This window comes from Globicephala melas, chromosome 10 (assembly GCF_963455315.2).
Source record: "Globicephala melas chromosome 10, mGloMel1.2, whole genome shotgun sequence".
Taxonomy (NCBI): domain Eukaryota; kingdom Metazoa; phylum Chordata; class Mammalia; order Artiodactyla; family Delphinidae; genus Globicephala; species Globicephala melas.
The window spans coordinates 60,081,219-60,098,572 of record NC_083323.1 but is presented as its reverse complement, the minus strand read 5'-3'; the positions used below and the strand labels follow the sequence as shown (position 1 = coordinate 60,098,572).

The 17,354-nt window shown below is 40.6% G+C and overlaps 1 protein-coding gene and 1 pseudogene across 1 annotated transcript in view; both read left to right on the top strand.

The window, feature by feature from the left end:
* Nucleotides 1-17,186, top strand: part of SP1 (Sp1 transcription factor) — a 44,385-nt gene extending 27,199 nt beyond the window's left edge. Inside the window, exons 4-6 of the mRNA XM_030866859.3 lie at nt 7,332-7,500; nt 10,281-10,480; nt 11,747-17,186. Coding sequence (XP_030722719.1) covers nt 7,332-7,500; nt 10,281-10,480; nt 11,747-12,060 — 683 coding nt within the window. The 3' untranslated portion in view covers nt 12,061-17,186. The remainder of the gene's footprint in view (nt 1-7,331; nt 7,501-10,280; nt 10,481-11,746) is intronic.
* LOC115858684 (actin-related protein 2/3 complex subunit 3 pseudogene) lies at nt 10,532-11,136 on the top strand (annotated as a pseudogene).
* Nucleotides 17,187-17,354: the final 168 nt, after the last annotated feature.

Here is a 17,354-nt window from a genome sequence, read left to right as displayed (position 1 = left end):
TTGAAATTAACAAACTGAAGTTCTAATGCAAAACTGCACTGAGAGAAACTTCTAGGGGTAGAATCCACTTTGAGCAAGACAGGAACAAAGAAAAGGACAAGGTAAAAGTCAGAGAAAGAGCAGAGGGTAGAAAGAAGGAAGAGTTGTATGTTTTTTGTTTTGTGTTTTGTTTGTTAGTCACTTTTCAAAAATAAGAGAAAATCTCTAAAGCCATGAAGCTTAGAAAAACCCATCCTGGCTCATACCCCTTCCTCACAAAATTACAGGAAAACTCACTTAAGTTTAAAAATGAGTTTGAATCCATGTACAACTACTATTAGCAAAAGATAGCAATAGCAACAACAGAAAGAAGCAGAAAAACTCTCTAAGGCAGTGGAAGGCTCCTGGAAAGACATGCTCACCAAACAGATGAAAATTGAAAATGAGCTAATTTAGGAAATGATGGAAGTTTACCTTCTATTTAGGAAAATATCAGAATTGAGGTGATTGGAGAAAAGGAGAATTTGAAAAGAGAACTGATGGACCACACAAAAAAATTAGAAATAAGAGGAAAAAATCATTTCAGAAATAAAGATGAAAATAAAAGGAACATCAAATAATGACAACAAATATGACTCAAAAAACACAAAATAAAGCAATTAATTTGTTATATTTAATAGAAGGAGGGAAGCTTTTAAAATAAAAGAAAGCAAAAAAAGAAGGACTTCCCTGGTGGCACAGTGGTTAAGAATCCACCTGCTAATGCAGGGGACATGGGTTCGATCCCCGGTCCAGGAAGATCCCACATGCTGCAGAGCAAATAAGTTCATGTGCCACAACTACTGAGCCCACGCCCTAGAGCCTGTGAGGCACAACTACTGAAGACTGCGTGCTTAGAGCCCCTGCTCTGCAACAAGAGAAGCCACCGCAGTGAGCACACACGCCGCAACGAAGGATAGCCCCCGCTCAACACAACTAGAGAAAAGAGCCCGCGCACAGCAACGAAGACCCAACTCAGCCATAAATAAATAAAAATAAATTACAAAAAAAAGAAGTAAAGGAGTTTGAGAAGAAATGATACGAAATATAGGCAAGGAGGAACCAACATTCATCTTAACTAAGTTCCTGAGGAAGAAAACAGCCAAATGCATGGGACAGAAAGAAAACTTTCCCAAAATGTGCCTGGGAGGGACTTCCCTGGTGGCACAGTGGTTAAGAATCCACCTGCCAATATAGGGGACACGGGTTCGAGCTCTGGTCCAGGAAGATCCCACATGCTGTGGAGCAACTAAGCCCACAAGCCACAGCTACTGAGCATGTGCTCTTGGGTCCACAAGCCACAACTATTGAGCCCATGTGCCACAACTATTGAAGCCTGTGCACCTAGAGCCCATGCTCTGCAACAAAAGAAGCCACCGCAAAGAGAAGCCCACACGTCACAACAAAGAGTAGCCCCTGCTTGCCACAGCTAGAGAAAGCCGGCACACAGCAACAAAGACCCAATGCAGGCAAATAATTTAAATAAATAAATAAATTTATTTTAAAAATTTAAAAATGTGCCTGGGGAAATCGACCCAGAATGGCCAACACTGAGACATAGTCTATTAAAACTGGTGGACTTTAAAGAAAAATGACATTTGGGCATCCTAGCAAAAAAAGACCTAATCACTTACAAATGAAGGAAAATGGATTTTCACTAGACTTTTTGACAGCATGTTTAGTGTTAGAATGCAATGGATTAACATTTAAGAGAATCAAGGAAATAAAACAACAACCAAGAATTTTCTGTTCAGACAAATAGACCTCCAAGTATAAAGATCACTAACATGTAAGAATAAAGGAAAGAGTGTTCACATGATCCCTTCCTGTGGAATCTACTAGAGCTTCAAATAGTTAAAATGACTAGAGGACCAGATTACGGTACCTGAATACTAATTTCCCATGAAAAGAAACTAGGAATACTTGAAGAAATAGCTGATTCTAGATCTAGAGCAGAAAATTAATATCAAATGTGAGACATCTTGTCAAAGAACAAAGGAGCCAACTTGATGTTTCTGTGGCCAAGTGCAGGATAGCTTGAGCATCAGTAAGGATAATAACTGCAGTGGATAGAAGCATCAAATATGTTTAAATCCATGAGTTCATATCAATGCAAAAAAGACTGACTATGGGGGGGGCTTAAGGGAACTACTTGAGGTGGTGGAAATATTCTGTATCATGCTTTATTAGTGGTTACATTACTTACTGTATACATTTGCCTAAAGCATAGTTTCTCAACCTCAGCACTATTGACATTTTGATCCAGGTAATTATTTGGGGGGGGAGGAGCAAAGCTGTCCTATGCATTGTAGAATATTTAGCAGCACTAGATGCCAAACATGAAAATCAAAAATGCCTATATTGTCAGATGTCTCCTGGGGAGTATAATGGTGCCAGTTTGAGAACCCTGGTCTAAACTTACTAAAAGGGTGAATTTTTATTGTATGTGAATTGTATCTCAGGAAACTTGATTTTTAAGAAAAGGAGAACTCATTAGTCACTTTTTTTTTTTTTTTTTCCCCGTACGTGGGCCTCTCACTGTTGTGGCCTCTCCCGTTGCGGAGCACAGGCTCCAGACGCGCAGGCTCAGCGGCCATGGCTCACGGGCCCAGCCATCATCCCGGACCGGGGCACGAACCTGTGTCCCCTCCATCGGCAGGCGGACTCTCAACCACTGCGCCACCAGGGAAGCCCCGTTAGTCACTTTTTAAGGAGTCTAGGAAACCAACTCATTATTTTAAAAACTACTAATTGACAGAATCAAGCATTTATCTTATCTCTTTTACATTAGACTGTACTTCAAGAGTAACCAAATAGTCAATATAGGGATGGATTTATGGGTCATTTATATATATCACTCCCAGTTGTCAGTTTTTGTGCCATTAAAGGTATGATTCTTCTATTCCTTTTTCTCTAATTTTCTACCTCTAATATACTTTGTTTGGACTGGGAAACTAGATTAATAAAATTATTATTGTTTAGAAATATAAAGGAGAATTCCCTGACAGTCCAGGGGTTAGGAATTTCACTACTGGGGGCTTTGGTTCAATCCCTGGATCCTTATGTATTGTGAATCATCTATTTCTGTTACTAGAGACTTTTTTTTTTTTAATGCAGCACCAGGTCTTAGTTGCAACATGTGGGGTCTTAGTTGCAGCATGTGGGCTCTTACTTGTGGAATGTGGGATCTAGTTCCCCAACCAGGGATTGAACCCGGGCCCCCAGCATTGGGAGCACAGAGTCTTACCCACTGGACCACCAGGGAAGTCCTTAGAGATGTTTTTATTTCTTGATTTGGGGACATATTCTGGATACCTGTTCCTCACGCATAAGTGGTGTTACCAATATTCTGTTTCAACATGGCTGAAAAGACACAAACACTTTGTGGTCTGAGATATGCTTCTTTGAGTTAAATCTGTTGTGTAAATTGAAACATATTCAGAAAACCCAGTGTGTGTTTAATATAGGTATAGTTTTAAAGTTTTAGTCTTACTGTATTAGTACTTACTGAATTAAAGTTAAAGAACACAGTGTTCCCAAAATCATTTCAGAAAGCAGATAAATAGGGAAGTGTATGGGAACCACCCTTCTGAAAATTACTGAGGAGGTTCTTATTTCATCTTATTTTAGTATTACCCAAGTTTTTTCTCAGAGAAGAATAGGGTGTTTGACTTACCATGTGGTGGTCTTGAAAGTTCATGACTTCAGCACACTTCTTCACTTTGAGGAAACTAAAAAAGTGTGTAACTACCATAGCTATTTCAGAAACTGATGCTAGAGGCAACCACTGGGTTGGGCAAGACTGTCATTAAACTGTGCCTTTGGTTTACTAGTTATTTTAATCATGGAAAGGAAAATCCATAATTTATTTCATTGCTTAACCAGTGCCACATTTTAAGATAAAACTGTTCTTTTTCTAAAACTGTTATTAAAAGAGGCAAGAAACAGATTTTGGTCTGATGTTGATGCTTTGTTGACATTTTATCCGTTCTTTTTGTTAAATGAAATTCAAAATTGTTCATTTTATCTAAGCCCATTCTCAGTTTTCTTATTTTAAAAAAATTTGAAATCATTGTGGGGGTCCAGGAGGATGTTAATTTTTGACTGTCCATTTCATAAGAATTTGAAAAGAGGGTTAGAGATTTAGTTTTAGTAGTCCTGATATCTAAGTATTTCTCTGTGTTCCTATTTAGTGTATTATGCCTATCTTGAATATTATTCTTATGTTTCAATAAAATGGAGAAAGATTTGCCTCTTTCCAGTTGATTGGGACAAGGGAGAACTTTGGGGATTAATGAATTGCTTCTCAAATTTTAATGGAGTTAGATTAGCTTGGAAAATAGATCAAAGAAGATGATCTGCTGATATACACCACAGTTTTGTCTTATTTCTAAAGACTTATTATAGATAGCTGGATCTACAGTTTTATAAATTTCTCTTCTGAAGGTAATTTTTGGTAGGTAACCACTGGCAATACTAACTAGCATCCTGTCTTGTCTGCTGAGCTGTTTGGCTTATTTTAAAGGATAAATTCTCCATCCCCACTAGGGGGAGTTTCCACTCAGTAACACATACAATTTTAAGGTGGAATGATTATGTGAAATACTGGTGTATCTTATTCCATGATTTCTCACTATCTTTTTTCCACAAGATATTTTCCTAATAGTAATAGCTACAATGTATTGAATGTTTGCTATGTGACAGATACTATGCTAAGCGCCCTACATGTATTATTTCATTTGTTTTTCACAATAACTTTATGAGATTGTTAAGATTTCATCCCAATTTTACTGATGGAGAAATTGATAACTAGAGAAGTTACTCGATCACTGCCAGAAAAGCAAATCAAATCATAGTGTAGGGGCTCTTATCTAGGATCTGTCTTACTTCAAAACTTGTTCTTAACCTGTACTCCAGTACTTCCCAGTTTTAGTTCTGCCAGTATCATGAAAATCTCAAAATATTCAAATTAAATTTATTTTAATGCAATAAGCTGGTGCTTAGAAGTGGTAGAGTGAGAAAGAAAGTACAAAGAGAGCTGCTCATTAGGTATTGTGACTCGAAATTACGTTGATGAGCTGAAAAGAGTTGAAATTAGGTACAGAAGTAAAGTTAAGAGCCTAGGTTTCTAGATGTTAAGTCTGACCTACCCCGTTTATTTAGTTTCCTTCTTTATAAAATAGATAAAACAAAGCTGGCCATTTCAACACTCTCCAATTATTGGAATCTTAAATATGAATAGAGTCATTAACTTATTTACAAGGTGCTTTCATAGGTGAATGCTTATTGATAGATTTGAAAGCTTGAAAAGAATGTTATGTATTCCTTTAAAACATTGCTTCTGTCTATTGGCCTAGAGCGGCGGTGTTTGAAAATGTCAAGTGTGACCCATTAGTAACTCATAAAATCGATATACTGGGTCATGACCAGCATTAAGGAAAAAAAATTTAAATAGAGTCTAGAAAATTTCAGAATACCCTGCTTCTCATAAGGGTAAGCATTTTTTGTGAAACTTGTTTCAGTTACATGTTTATGTACTAGGTCACAGTGTCATATATATATTTTAACTGTGGGTTGCAAGTTTAAAAAGTTTGAGAAACACTGGCCTGGAGCTTTGTAGCATTTATCTATTTTAATTTAACCAGGACAGAAATTATAGTGATTCATACAGATTTATCTTTATTTATTTTTTAAAAAATAATTTTAGTTATTTTTGGCTGCTTTGGGACTGTTGCTACACGTGGGCTTTCTCTAGTTGCGGCATGCGGGCGGGGGCTGCTCTTCATTGCAGTGCACGGGTTTCTCATTGTGGTGGCTTCTCTTGTTGCAGAGCACAGGCTCTAGGCACGCAGGCTTCAGTAGTTGTGGCACGTGGGCTCAGTAGTTGTGGCTCGCGGACTCTAGAGGGCAGGCTCAGTAACTGTGGCGCACGGGCTTAGTTGCTCCACAGCATGTGGGATCTTTCCGGACCAGGGATTGAACCCGTGTCCCCTGCATTGCCAGGTGGATTCTTAACCACTGTGCCACCAGGGAAGTCCACAAATTTATCTTTAAAAGGAAATGACATCAAGTAACATAATAGATTGTATGCACGATATTTTCTTCCTTTTTGTAGCATTCTGAAAAGCATCCAATCCCAAACCGAAACTTTCCTGGGGTGTATATCTAGCTACACAGAATTAACTTAGAGGACCTTCCGTGGCAGTTCAGTGGTTAAGACTGTGCTTCCACTGCAAGGGGCGTGGGTTCAGTCCCTGGTTGGGGAACTAAGATTCTGTCATGCTGCGCAGCATGGCCAAAAGAAAAAAAAGAAAAAATTAACTTTGACCTCAGCTCTTTCCTTTTCTCTTTGTGTTAAAATTTATAATGTACATGTACTATTTCCCGCTGAATATTCAGCACAATTTTTTGCTCATTTTAGGAAGTTTCCTCTTTCTGGTTTTGTATGTTTTCTAGTTTGGAATCCCTTGAAGTCTTATTTTTAGTCACTTCCATTTGGTTGGTTCCATAGCACTTTAGTTCTGGGAATGAATAAGAGATTTGTTGTACATCTTTCTATAACAGTACAGAACTTTATCTCATTCTTTTTAATGCACGTATAGTAGTCCATTGCATAAGTTTATCGTAATTTACTTAACTAGTTCCTCACTGGTGTACATTTTGATTTTTTTCCGTTTTTGTTGTTAAAGAGCTACAGAAAACATTACTGTCACATATCTTTGTGTACTCGTGAATATATCCATAGGACATTGCTGATTCAAAGTGAAATTTCTTTGAAGATGTGCACTTAAATTTTTAATAATATTGCCAAATTGGCCTTCAAAAAGGTTGTACTGAGAATTCCCTGGTGGTCCAGTGGTTAGGACTCCGCACTTCCACTGCTGAGGGCGCAGGTTCAGTCTCTCGTTGGGGAACTAATATCCTGCAAGCTGCATGGCACAGCAAAAAAAAGAGTTTGTACTAATTTATCACCACCTGTATATAAAAATGCCTGTTTCCCTGTATCCTTTGCCAATTCTGTGCATTATTAGAGTTTTAACTTTTTGTAACCTGGTAGGTGAAAAATTACAAGTCTATTATAAATAGAGTTGCATTTTAAAAATTGAGTGAGAATGAGCATGTTTTCATAGACTTATTGGCTCTTTGTCTCTTCAACTCTGATTCTTGAGATTTCAAGTATGGGCAGTATCAGTGAATGTGACTTCAAAGTTTTGAAGAAATGGTGCTGTAAAAGTGAAGTGTCACTGAGATGCCTGCGACTGTGACGACTTCCCCTACTTCCCACCTTGACCCTTTTACTCGCTTAATTTCAGGTGATCATGGAGCTCAGCTTGGCCTCCATGGGGCTGGTGGTGATGGAATACATGATGACCCAACAGGTGGAGAGGAAGGAGAGAACAGCCCAGATCCCCAACCCCAAGCTGGTCGGAGGACCCGGCGGGAAGCATGCACCTGCCCCTACTGTAAAGATAGTGAAGGAAGGTAAGTTGACTCAGCCAATCTCTTAAGAGTATAAAGAAGAAAAATTAATAGACTTGGAGGTAAAAAGAAAGGGTTATTTTAAAAAATTTTTAAGTGTTGGCAGTGTTGCAAAGGGATCAGAGACAGCACAGTGCTTTTGATTAGATTATATATGGGGTCTTGGTTCCAGCTCTGATCCTTTTCAACTCTTTTTTTTTTAAATAAATTTATTTATTTAGTTTTGGCTGTGTTGGGTCTTCGTTGCTGCACGCGGGCTTTCTCTAGTTGTGGCGAGTGGGGTTTACTCTTTGTTGTGGTGCACAGGCTCCTCATTGCGGTGGCTCCTCTTGTTGAGGAGCATGGGCTCTAGGTGCACGGGCTTCAGTAGTTGTGGCTCGCAGGCTCTAGAGCACAGGCTCAGTAGTTGTGGTGCACGGGCTTAGCTGCTCTGCGGCATGTGGGATCTTTCCAGACCAAGGCTCGAACCCGTGTCTCCTGCATTGGCAGGTGGATGCTTAACCACTGCTCCACCAGGGAAGTCCCCTAACAAGATAGCTTATAAAACAGCCTGGCAAAGAAAAAGAAACATACCTACTGTAATGATTTTTTACAGTGGCTGTGTGAAAATCATGAGTTTTCCATAAGCTTTTTTTCTCTCAAAATTGATAAAAATACTTATTCTGGGTAGAAAATTCTTCCATCAAGGAATCTAATATGTCCTACAGAAGAGAATTCTGACGAATTTTCTCATTAGTGTACTGGCTATTCAGTATTATCTCTGGAGAGCTCCAAGTTACTTTTTTTCAAGTCACTGATTTTGAAAGAGAATATAAGTCACATAGGTTTTTATAAATTTATTTATTTATTGGCTGCATTGGGTCTTTTTTTTTTTAAATAAATTTATTTTATTTTTGGCTGAGTTGGGTCTTCGTTGCTGTGCGTGGGCTTTTCTCTAGTTGCGGCAAGCGGGGGCTACTCTTCGTTGTGGTGCGCAGGTTTCTCATCGCGGTGGCTTCTCTTGTAGCAGAGCACGGGCTCTAGGCACGCGGTCTTCAGTAGTTGTGGTGCACAGGCTTAGTTGCTCCACGGCATGTGTGATCTTCCCGGACCAGGGCTCAAACCCATGTCCCCTGCAATGGCAGGCGGATTCTTAACCACTGTGCCACCAGGAAAGCCCCTGCCTTGGGTCTTCGTTGCTGCACGGGGGCTTTCTCTAGTTGCAGCGAGCGGGGGCTACTCTTCATTGTGTTGCGCGGGCTTCTCGTTGCAGTGGCTTCTCTTGTTGTGGAGCACAGGCTCCAGGCATGCGGGCTTCAGTAGTTGTGGCTCGTGGGCTCTATAGCGCCGGCTCAGTAGTTGTGGCACACGGGCTTAGTTGCTCCGTGGCATGTGGGGTCTTCCTGGACCAGGACTCGAACCCATGTCCCCTGCAATGGCAGGTAGATTCTTAACCACTGCACCATCAGGGAAGCCCAAAAGTCACATAGTTTTTTAAATGCCTTTGAAAAAAATCTGTTAAAGTTTTGTTCCATTAAAAATAAGCACAAAAATAAGAAATGTACCAAAACAAGAAATAATTTGAATTCTTTGTAGGTTACCCTATATTACAGGAAAAACTTGAATCAAAAGCACTTGAGTACAATAGAGTTTCCCTCTCACAAAGCTTAAAGTGGATTTAAGTTTTTGAAGGAAATTCTGTGATTTCTACCTAAGTATGATTTCATTTCTGTTAGTGTTGGTTTCCCCCTCCCCATGCCCCACTAATATGTGCTGTTAAAACCCAAGAAAAATCCCTCTTGGAAATCTCCCCAGTGCCCACTAATGGTTCACACATGGTACAAATAGGTTTGGCAAAAACATTTCAGAGCTGATTTCCTGAGAGGAGCTTAGGATTTGCTCCATATAGGGAATATTTTTTTTTACATACCTTGAATTAGTTAGGGTCCTTATTTCCCCTCTTTTGACTTTTATCCATCCCATCATCCTTTTCCACTGAAGTCTCTGATATTGCTGTCTTTTCAGTTTCTGTGTTTGTTTGTTTTAAATTATTTTTGGCTGCCTTGGGTCTTGGTTGCTGCGCAGGCTTTCTCTAGTTGCGGTGAGCAGGGGCTACTCTTCATTGCGGTGCGTGGGCTTCTCATAGCAGTGGATTCTCTTGTCGCGGAGCGTGGGCTCTCAGCACATGGGCTTCAGTAGTTGTGGCTTGTGGGCTGTAGAGCGCAGGCTCAGTAGTTGTGGTGCACGGGTTTAGTTCCTCCGCGGCGCGTGGGATCTTCCTCGAACCTGTGTCTCCTGCATTGGCAGGTGGATTCTTAACCAGTGTGCCACCAGGGAAGCCCTCTTTTCAGCTTTTAATCTTTACTGTTTGGCTCTTGACCTTTATTCTAGGAGAAAAGTTCTATAGTTGTAAAATATTATGTTTTCGTTAAAGTTCTCCACCAAGTGCTTAAATGGAGAGACGCTTTGTTCATTAAGTAAGTTCCCAGCCAAAAATATCACCATGTCACCATATTCACAGTAGTTCTCATGGAAAATGCTTGTATTGAGACTTAACTTCCAGAAAAATATAAGAAAATGCCTCTCACATTTCACAAGTCACCTTGAGAATGATTATCTCTTCAAACATCAAACATCGAGTCAACTAAAGATTTATCTTTTGATACTAAAGAGAGGGCTTTTTTTTTTTTTAAATAAAAGTTTGGATTAGTTTTGAGTGGATCCAGTAATTATGATGTATACTTTGTGATTCTTTCATTTTTGTCTCTAGAATGAATGATGAATAGTTGTGTTCTCGCTTCCAGGGGCTCTGGGGATCCTGGCAAGAAGAAACAGCACATTTGCCATATGCAAGGCTGTGGCAAAGTATATGGCAAGACCTCACACCTACGGGCACACTTGCGCTGGCATACAGGCGAGAGGCCATTCATGTGTACCTGGTCATACTGTGGGAAGCGCTTCACACGTTCGGATGAGTTACAGAGGCACAAACGCACACACACAGGTGAGCAGGAACTTGGGGAAGGGAGAGGTAGTAATAGACCAGAATAAAAAGACACAAAATAGCACCATGCTCTAAACCCGATCCTCCTCATTGGGGTTGAAACCTGGGTGCCTCCAAGATGCCGGCTTACCACTCTTCCCCCATGGACCCTGACACCACATTCATTGGAATCATGGCACTGTTGCCTATCAGAAGTCACTTCAAAGGACCCACTCCTAGAGAGACAAAAGATACAGATATTGTGGATGAAGCTATCTGTTACTTCAAGGCCAATGTCTTCTTCAAAAACTATGAAATTAAGAATGAAGCTGATAGGATCTTGATATATATAACTCTTTACATTTCTCAGTGTCTAAAGAAACTCAGAAAATTGCAATTCTAAAAGCCAAGGCGAGAAAGAAATGTATACGCTGGGAATCACTAATTTTCCCATTCCTGGAGAGCCTGGTTTTCCACTTAATGCAATTTACGCCAAACCTGCAAACAAACAGGAAGATGAAGTGATGAGGGCCTGCTTACAACAGCTGAGGCAAGAGACTGGACTGAGACTTTGTGAGAAAGTTTTTGACCCTCAGGAAGATAAACATAGCAAGTGGTGGACTTGCTTTGCAAAGAGACAGTTCATGAACAAGAGTCTTTCAGGACCTGGACAGTAAAGGGTGCCTTGGGAAGACACTGTCTCCACAGCTATGGGCAGCATTTACAGCAAGATGTACACAGTTCTTTGCCTTTATTTTGTAAAGTTTTATACAGAGGAGAGAAGAGAGCGTGTCTTTACTAAAAGAGCTCTTTATCAAGAATTTGGGGTTGGGGGGCGATTTGAAATTTCCGCAGTATTAAGCTGATGCTTAATGAGTAATAATAAAGAAATTTCTAACATTTCAAGTCAAAAAAAGAAAAAGACACAAAATATATCTATGAAATAACTAAAATTTCTGAGCAACTTATGTTTGAAACTGATTGTATGGATCATGAATGGAATTGGAGTTAATCTGGAAAACCCTTAAGAAGGAAGGAGCTAGCTTTTGAGTGGGATTTTGAAGGTCCTGCCTTACTTTTCTGCTATACTCCTTCCTTTCTGAGTATTCCCCAGCCTTTACTTATTTTTTGTTCCCCCAAAAGGCAAAAGATAGTCACCAGGTTTTTCTTGTTTGTAATCACCTTCTAGGACTAGCTTTATTCTGCCTTATATAGTTTGAAAGCAGTGAATTGGACAAGGCTTCCTGAGATGTGAGTTTCTCATCTTCTTTCTCTTCCTTTACCTAGGTGAGAAGAAATTTGCCTGCCCTGAGTGTCCCAAGCGCTTCATGAGGAGTGACCACCTGTCAAAGCATATTAAGACCCATCAGAATAAGAAGGGAGGCCCAGGTGTAGCCCTAAGTGTGGGCACTTTGCCCCTGGACAGTGGGGCAGGTTCAGAAGGCAGCGGCACTTCCACCCCTTCGGCCCTCATCACCACCAACATGGTAGCCATGGAGGCCATCTGTCCAGAGGGTATTGCCCGTCTTGCCAACAGTGGCATCAACGTCATGCAGGTGGCAGATCTGCAGTCCATTAATATCAGTGGCAATGGCTTCTGAGATCAGGCACCCGGGGCCAGAGACATATGGGCCATACCCATCAACCCTGGGATGCAAGGTAGCATGGGTCCAAGAGACATGTGGGAGAGAGAGAGCCGTGAGGCATTAAAAATGCATGGTGGTGGGAAGAATTGGGGGAGGGATACAAGAGAAGAGATGGGGTCCTGGCATCCACCTGTATCATCAGTACCTCCTTGAAGTGGGAAACATTAGTGAAAATTCTGTTGGTGCCACCCTTTGATGAGCATTTGTTTGACCCCAAACAGTTTCTTAACACTTCTTACCCCAGTCTCCACTTCCTGCATTTCCCTTCTCAGCTCCCCCATGATGGATCCCCCCTTTCCTAAAGCCATCATGCCTTGATAAATATATATGATCATTGAAATACTTTTTAACAAAAAGCAGATTCTATATTATATATATATATATATATATAAAAGATATATAGAGATGCATTTGCAGGGGTTGGCTGGGAGGAGGAAGGAGACCATTCTGTGACCAAAATAACTTGGTCATTTTTTTTTTATATTGCCTTATTTCCTTATGGCTGAGCCTTGTTGTGACACATCAAGATTTTCTATAGATGTTGTCTTGGCTTCCCACCAGATTAAGCATTTATATGCTCTGCTTTTAGTTTATATATACATACATAATGTTTTCCTTTCTTAATTTTGTCTTTTAATTTGGGATCAGCTTCTTGCACTCCTTCCTTGACTCAACCATTTCTGTCTCCCCTTCTCTTACCTGATCACTTCATGCTTTGTTTTTGGTAGTGGTCCCTGGATGAGGCACTTCTGTCGTTCTTTTAAAGTCCCTAGTCCCAGCAGCAGAATAGAGTAGCCTTGAAGCTCAGGCAAATGCTTGAGGTAGCTGTGAAGAGAGTGTTCAAAATACTACTGACGCAGGCACCCTCTTGGCGCTGGAGAGTCAAAGGCACCTCTCTCTTCATTAGCTGCTCTAAGCATCAAGAATCAGAAGTCCTTCTACGAAATTGTACAAGAGACCCTTTGAAGGTTATAATCTGGGATCAGTTTATATAAACTGTGAAAAGATGGTCAAATAATAGGTAGGGGCTTTCAATAGGAAAATGATGTGCTCAGAAGCGGAAGTGACTCAAGTAGTCCAGTTCAGGAGTTAGTGGATTATTTGGACCTTTGTACAACTGTCTTCCAAGGTAGCTCTCAGCTTTGATGTGTGGGCTTCTGAGTTCACATTCTGAAAGGAAATACACTTCCTCTTTTGAACATCCCCAGTAGTTTCTTTCCCATTATGTTATTAAGGAGCATCAGCCAATGAACCTGTTCTGGGTTTCCATTCTGCAAAACTCCAGAGCATGGACCAGTGGCAAGGCAGTGGTTCTTTGATCTTTTCCCTTAACTCTTCCTTGGGTGGTTCCTAAGGGGAAAGGAAGCACACACGATCATGGGAATGATAGCCCAGAACAAAAAGAAATCTTGTCTTACCACTGTGGTTTATAGGAGAGATCAGGAAAAAACATCCTGCTTTCTCCGTGGCCTGATTGCTGAAGAGACTGATCCAAAAATTATAGCGGCAGGGAACTCTTAGTGCATTTGGCACTGAGATTTAAATGCAACCAGAGTTGTCCTCAAGGCCCAGCCATTAAAACATTGTCTCTCTCGACCTTCTGGTATCTTGTCAGAGAGCTTTTCACTGTGAGGAAGTGTGGAAATGGCTGTGTGTATGTGTGTAATCTGTTAGGTTGGGGATAGGTTTTCTGTTAGCCAATACTATAAGAGACCTGCAATAAAAAATTACCCTAATCTGATAGAAAGTGAAGTGTTTGTGTATGACTGTGTGTGAATGTGTGTTTGTGCCTGTATATATCTACACACAGATGAGAAATTAATATTTGAAATTGTTGGAAAATAAATTCAGATCAAATGCCTTTCAGGCCCATTACCTAGAAATCTATCTTAAAACCTGGGTATGTTCCTGAGGTCATTTCTTTGCTTTTGCTAAATTAGTTACAATTATGAATGGGGGATATTCTACTGCACTTTTAAAAGAAGAAACTATTTTTGTGTTTGAAAGTGAAACCAACATCTGGATTTATAGCAGAGTCCTAGTTCCTTTCATGAATCTATTTACCTTGACTACAAATAGATGATGCTATAATTCTACTATATATTTTATATAAAATCTATCCGAATTAGGGTTTGGGTAAGTTTGTGTTGTTGTTTAACCTGAAATACAATAACTTAACATTCTAAACAAAAGTTTACTTCATTTGGTCCTTTCTCTGCAGACTTAATACTGTTTTTAACACAGGAAGTATTGCAAGGAACTTTTCCCCAGATCAAATTCTATTAATACTGTAGCAGTTATCCATGCCCAGAAGTAGAAGTTATCCATGCCCAGCCACTTATCGCACCCTTTGTTCCCTCTGAAAGGCAGAACTCAGAACCTGTTATTTTATGTCTGTAATCATGTTCATAGGCATCTTCTGGAGAAAAGGGGCAGGATAACTCACTGAAGTGTGTAGTATTTTGCTAGAGCATTTCAAGGAATGGAATCTTCCCCAGTATGAAGTTATTAGATATAAACTAGCTTAATGATGCTGAAGCCTACAAGCTTTTAGAAGGTTATTTGATGATGTTTTTCTCTGGAATGGAATGCTGGTTTACCCTCAACTCCATTCATTAGCACGAGTGAATTTATATCCAGTTCTTTCCACTTGCCCTATTTCCTTCTCACCAAGGAAGCTCCAGATCCAGTATCTTGTTTGGCCCTAAAACTGAAGCAGCTTCTGCTTTTGTCTCCCAGCAGCAGTAAGTCACTCAGTCTTTTCCACAGGAAGTTAGGAGCCCACATTCCTTGAGTCAGGAGTTTATTGATGAAAGTCCCTTTCCCTGAACTTTTTGCCAGAAGAAATTAATGTAACTGACAGGCTATTGATTCTAAATTTTTTTCAAGAGTTGCTTTTTTATTTAACCTTTTAATGACCAAATCTTGTGGGGTGCGGGGTGCCCAGAGGACTGGTAATATTATTCCCTTGTCCGTTCAGGTTGCCCAGTCACATTTATCTGCTTATCATTTGACTGTCTGACTTTTTACCCAGAGCAGTAACAGCCCACACCATCTTCCTTCAGGGACTTCCCAACTGGCACCCTGTTTGTGGGTGCTATGCAGAATGCAATTTAACAGACATTTCTCAGAGTTCAGAATAGATAGAACTCTTGATCCCAGAAAGTATAGACTGAAGTGTGGGGTAAAGATTATGATTGGGGGAGGGTTAGAGACAAAGGCTGTAAATTACTATGGCTGATTGATTTTATTTCTACTATATACATATATATATTTTTTGCTTTTGTATATCCTATATAGGAAACTAAGCATTGTATTTTTTTAACAAATCTGAGAAAGCACTATGAACTGCAGATGTTTGACTTCAGAATATATTTTGTATTGTTAATATCTTCACATTGTGTGAATACTGGAAGCTGCAGATCTTTGCTAGGACGCAATAAATTTATATACCTTTTGAGGGGTTCTTCTGAGGGTATTAATCAGGCCCCTTTTGTGCTTTGGGGGAGCCCTGGTGCTAGTTACTTAAAGTTTTCATTCAATTGTAAGTACCCTGATGCCTTTTGGACCTTGGGATCAGATCAAAGGAGTTCTGATCCAGGTACCAAGGAAATGAGGATAGTCTAGCTGCCTCAAGTGAGGGGCCCTTTGCATAACTCTCCTTTCCCCTATTCAAAGCTGAGTAGCCTCTTGGAGTTGGGAGGAGAAATGTGAAATCTCAGAGTTTCATCTCCCTTAGAAGAGAGCCAGTAACTTATGTGCAAGGATGAAAGGTGGCAGCAGTAGCTTTGGGGAAAGGGAGGAGGATATGGCACTTCTCCAATCCCGGAAGACATTGCTTTTGAAAACTGCTGATAAAGTATGGGTAGGTTATTACTTTTGTTTAGGAGCCTGTGTGCTCTGTGGTGCCTCTCTTGGCTCTACTCCTGGGGTACAGACCTCATCTAGGAGGATGAGCAGACCAGCTTTGAGGTTGACCTGTTTCTTTTCTTTGTCTGCCTTCCCTAAACACCAGCCCCCAGGAGGACATGAAGCAGCCTTAAGCTTAAATTCCTACTCCCTCTTCCAGATTTAGCTCACTTGCCTTAGATTGGAGTCTGGGAAAGGGAAAAAAATGGGAGTCCCTGGCTTTATTCCCCTCCTAGGTCTTCTCTAGTTTGACTTCCCCGAACCCAAAAAGATTTCCTCCCCAATGTTCATTTGAGGGAAATGAGTATTTTGTCCCATTTTCTCCTTTCCTCATTATCAAACAACCCCAGCCTTCCATGTCCCTGCTGAGCAAGAAGAGGCATGGTGATTGTCCCTCAGCTCCCTTCAGTATCCGAAAAAAAGCATAACATAAGGGGCTGAGGCTGCCTGTGGTGAGGACCTTGTTGATACCTCTCCTGGGGTGTGTGTTTTCCTCTTTCTCACCTTCAGGAATTACACTGTGCCTTCTCCACAGAGGAATGGGATTCTCTACCCAGACCCCCACTTTCCCAGCAGCTGCTCTTGAACAGTGTGCACAAGGGCAAGTCTTCATATTTCTGATCACTGCTTTCTCCCAGTGGCATCCCATAGCTTTCACCTAGAGTCTAGGGCACAAAGATTTTGGGAAAACATGCTGAGGTTGACCTGAGGAGACCACGTCTACACACACCAATGGCAGCTGCTCCAGGGCCTGCTTCCTCTTCCCGAGTCTCTCCTCCTCTGGGAGGGAGGGGCAGTGCTCCAGTCTCTGGTGCCTAAAACAAGTTTATTTCTCTCTCTTAACACTGTCAATAACCAGTCTCCATACCACTGTTGCCTTTTTTAAATCTCTTAATAATCTCATGCTGTGTTTGTTGTTGGTTCCAATCCGATTATCACCGGGGCTGTGTGGGGAAATAACTTTTAAATGCTCTCTCATCTCTCTTGCTCTTTTTTCTCCTTGATCTTGTGTATGTATGATGCTAATCTCTTGTCTTAATTTCTTCCTGCTCTTTTGTATCTTCCTTTCTTGTCTCTCCCCCTACCTTTTGTCTCTGGGTGTTTTGGGGCTTTTTTTTTTTTTTTTTTCCTTTTTGTACAAAGATTAGTTCAATGTAGTCTGTAGCTCCTTTGTAAACCAATTAAAAAAAGTTTTTTTAATAAAAAGCCATGTCTCTGGTGTGTTGAGAGGGTTGGGAATGGGGAGAATATGGTTATAACTTCATATACTAAACCCAACAAAGGTTTCCAGCTACACTGTTGTTACATACATGTTAATCAGTGCAGTTGTCCAACACTTA